General features: G+C 39.7%; 1 protein-coding gene across 1 annotated transcript; it reads right to left on the bottom strand.

The window, feature by feature from the left end:
- Nucleotides 1–610: 610 nt before the first annotated feature.
- On the bottom strand, nucleotides 611–1,191 carry LOC110874704. Its single transcript, XM_022123192.2, has 2 exons — nucleotides 761–1,191; nucleotides 611–671 (listed from the first exon to the last, which is right to left on the bottom strand). Exons 1-2 carry the CDS (start codon nucleotides 1,083–1,085, stop codon nucleotides 655–657), a joined length of 342 nt encoding a protein of 113 aa, XP_021978884.1. The 5' UTR covers nucleotides 1,086–1,191; the 3' UTR covers nucleotides 611–654.
- Between the last annotated feature and the right edge of the window lie 1,169 nt (nucleotides 1,192–2,360).

Genomic DNA, 2,360 nt, shown 5'->3' on the forward strand with positions numbered 1-2,360 from the left:
AACTTCATAAGATAAACATATCCATATCTACTATAATCATCAGTAAATGTAACGAAGTATCTTTCCCCGTTCCTTGACATAGTCCTGAATGGACCACATACATCAGTATGTATGAGTTCTAACAGGTCTTTGGCCCTTTCACTAGTTCCGGTAAAAGGGGCCTTAGTCATCTTGCCACTTAGACAACATTCGCATAAATCATAAGTCTCCTGACCCGTGGATTCTAGAATCCCTGCGGTCTGGAGCTTCCTCATGCGATTGATGTTAATATGGCCAAGACGACAATGCCAACGATATGTTTGATTAAAGCTAGTTTTAACACGTTTAGAGGAAAGAGAGCATACTATATTATTTGATCTATTGTTAGAAGTATCTATTTCATAGACACCATTGTGAGGCTTAGCCTCAAAATAGAACACACCATTTAAAAATGCAGAAATGTTACCATTAACAATATCAAAAGCATAATTAAAACCTTGTTCTCTTAAAGCAGAAACAGAAATAATATTCTTAGTCAAACTAGGAACATAAAAAACATTGTCTAAAGTAATAAACAATCCAGAAGGTAATTCAAGAATAAATTCTCCAACTGCCTTCACAGCAACTTTCTGCCCGTTCCCAACGTGCAGCTCTAAGTCACCCTGCTTCAGCTTCCTAATCCTTTTTAGTCCCTGCAAATCATTACAAATGTGAAAACCACATCCAGTGTCAAACACCCAAGATTTGCTCGAAAAGGAAAATAGATCAATAACATGTATACCTGAGGATTCTCCAATCTGCAGCTTCTTAAGCTTCAACTCAGCCAGGTACTTGGGACAATTCCTCTTCCAATGCCCGATCTCATCACAGTGAAAACACTTGGCATCTTTATGAGGCTTTGCCTTTGGAGTGGCAACCTTTTTGCCTTTGCCCTTGTCTTGCTTACTCGCCTTGCCTTTTCCTTTGGATTGCTTCTTCTTGGTAATTCTTCCTTCCCTGATCGCCAGCACTGGATTGCCCTTAGTTGGGATGTTTGTCTCAGCAGTTTTTAGCATCTGATGCAACTCTGGGATCGTTCTTTCCCACCCATTCATGTTATAGTTCATTACGAACTGATGATATGAATTGGGTAGCGAGTTAAGGATCACATCCGTAGCTAACTCATTACTAAGGGGTGCGTTCAGACGCTCCAGTTGATCAACGAAAGACTTCATTTTCAGTACATGAGCACTGACCGAAGTACCTTCCTGCATGCGACATGTAATGAGAGATCTCATCACCTCAAAACGCTCATGACGAGCTTGCTGCTGAAACATGTTTTTCAGCTGCTCACTCATCTCATATGCTCCCAAGTTTTCCAGATTCTTTTGAAGTTCTGGAATCATCATAGCAAGCATAAGACATGTCACATCTTGGGAATCATCAACATGTTTTTCCCATGTCCTACGGGCTGCACCCGTATTAGCAGCAGGTGCTTCGGGAATTGGTCCTTCAAGGACATAAGCCTTTTTCTCCGCCCTGAGAACAATTTTCAGGTTGCGGTACCAATCCATGAAGTTAGAATTATCAAGTTTAGCATTTTCAAGGATGGACTTAAGCGAGAATTTGGTGTTATCAGAATTGTTTGTAGACATCTGTAGAATTTAGAAGAAAATTTTATTAGTAATTTTCATGCATTAACCTAATTCAATTTTGACCCAAGATATACAAAATTTTAGGAATTAGGATGAGATCCCATCTCCCCATAACTCAGTGAATGGACTTAGCACTCTTCACTGGCATAGATTGAAGGGTAGGTGACGATCACCAATTGTGTCAACTACACAATTCTCGGTTTGGGGTCGCATGACGAGTGTTGTCAAGCATTGGTACGTTAACCCCAACTACGCCCACTTTCACAACCGTAGAAGACGAATGCAGGGTAAACACTAACATTTGCTCCCGTGTCGCAAAAGTGATATTTGTCCTCAAATCAGAACTGTAGCCCGGCCCATGTAAGCATGGAAATCGCGGAACTACCCCTAACCAAAACCGTAGGCCTGGATGCAGGGTAAACACTAGCACCAGGGGTTCGGATAGATCAGTTCGGGTGTTCTTAATTCAGGGTGGCGTAGAATATCGATTTTAGTTTGGGTTATATTTTAAAATTACCAGTTCGGGTCGTTTTAAAATACTTGTACGGCCTATGGCATGAACATAGGCTATACAATTCCTTTGTAAAAATCAATTTTACATTTTAATTTGTGACGACTTGAAACACCTTTCAATCACTCGACCGATTAATTTTAAATACCCTATTTAATCTAAGTTGGTCGTGTCGCAAATTTATTTTAATTAATAACTTTTATTAATTACGGTTTTCAAATTAACTTTTAATTTTT

Source organism: Helianthus annuus, chromosome 9, assembly GCF_002127325.2.
Source record: "Helianthus annuus cultivar XRQ/B chromosome 9, HanXRQr2.0-SUNRISE, whole genome shotgun sequence".
Classification (NCBI taxonomy): Eukaryota; Viridiplantae; Streptophyta; class Magnoliopsida; order Asterales; family Asteraceae; genus Helianthus; species Helianthus annuus.

Coding starts and splice junctions, on each gene's coding strand:
- LOC110874704 (XM_022123192.2), bottom strand. CDS start 1,085: ATGAACTATAACATGAATGGGTGGGAAAGAACGATCCCAGAGTTGCAT.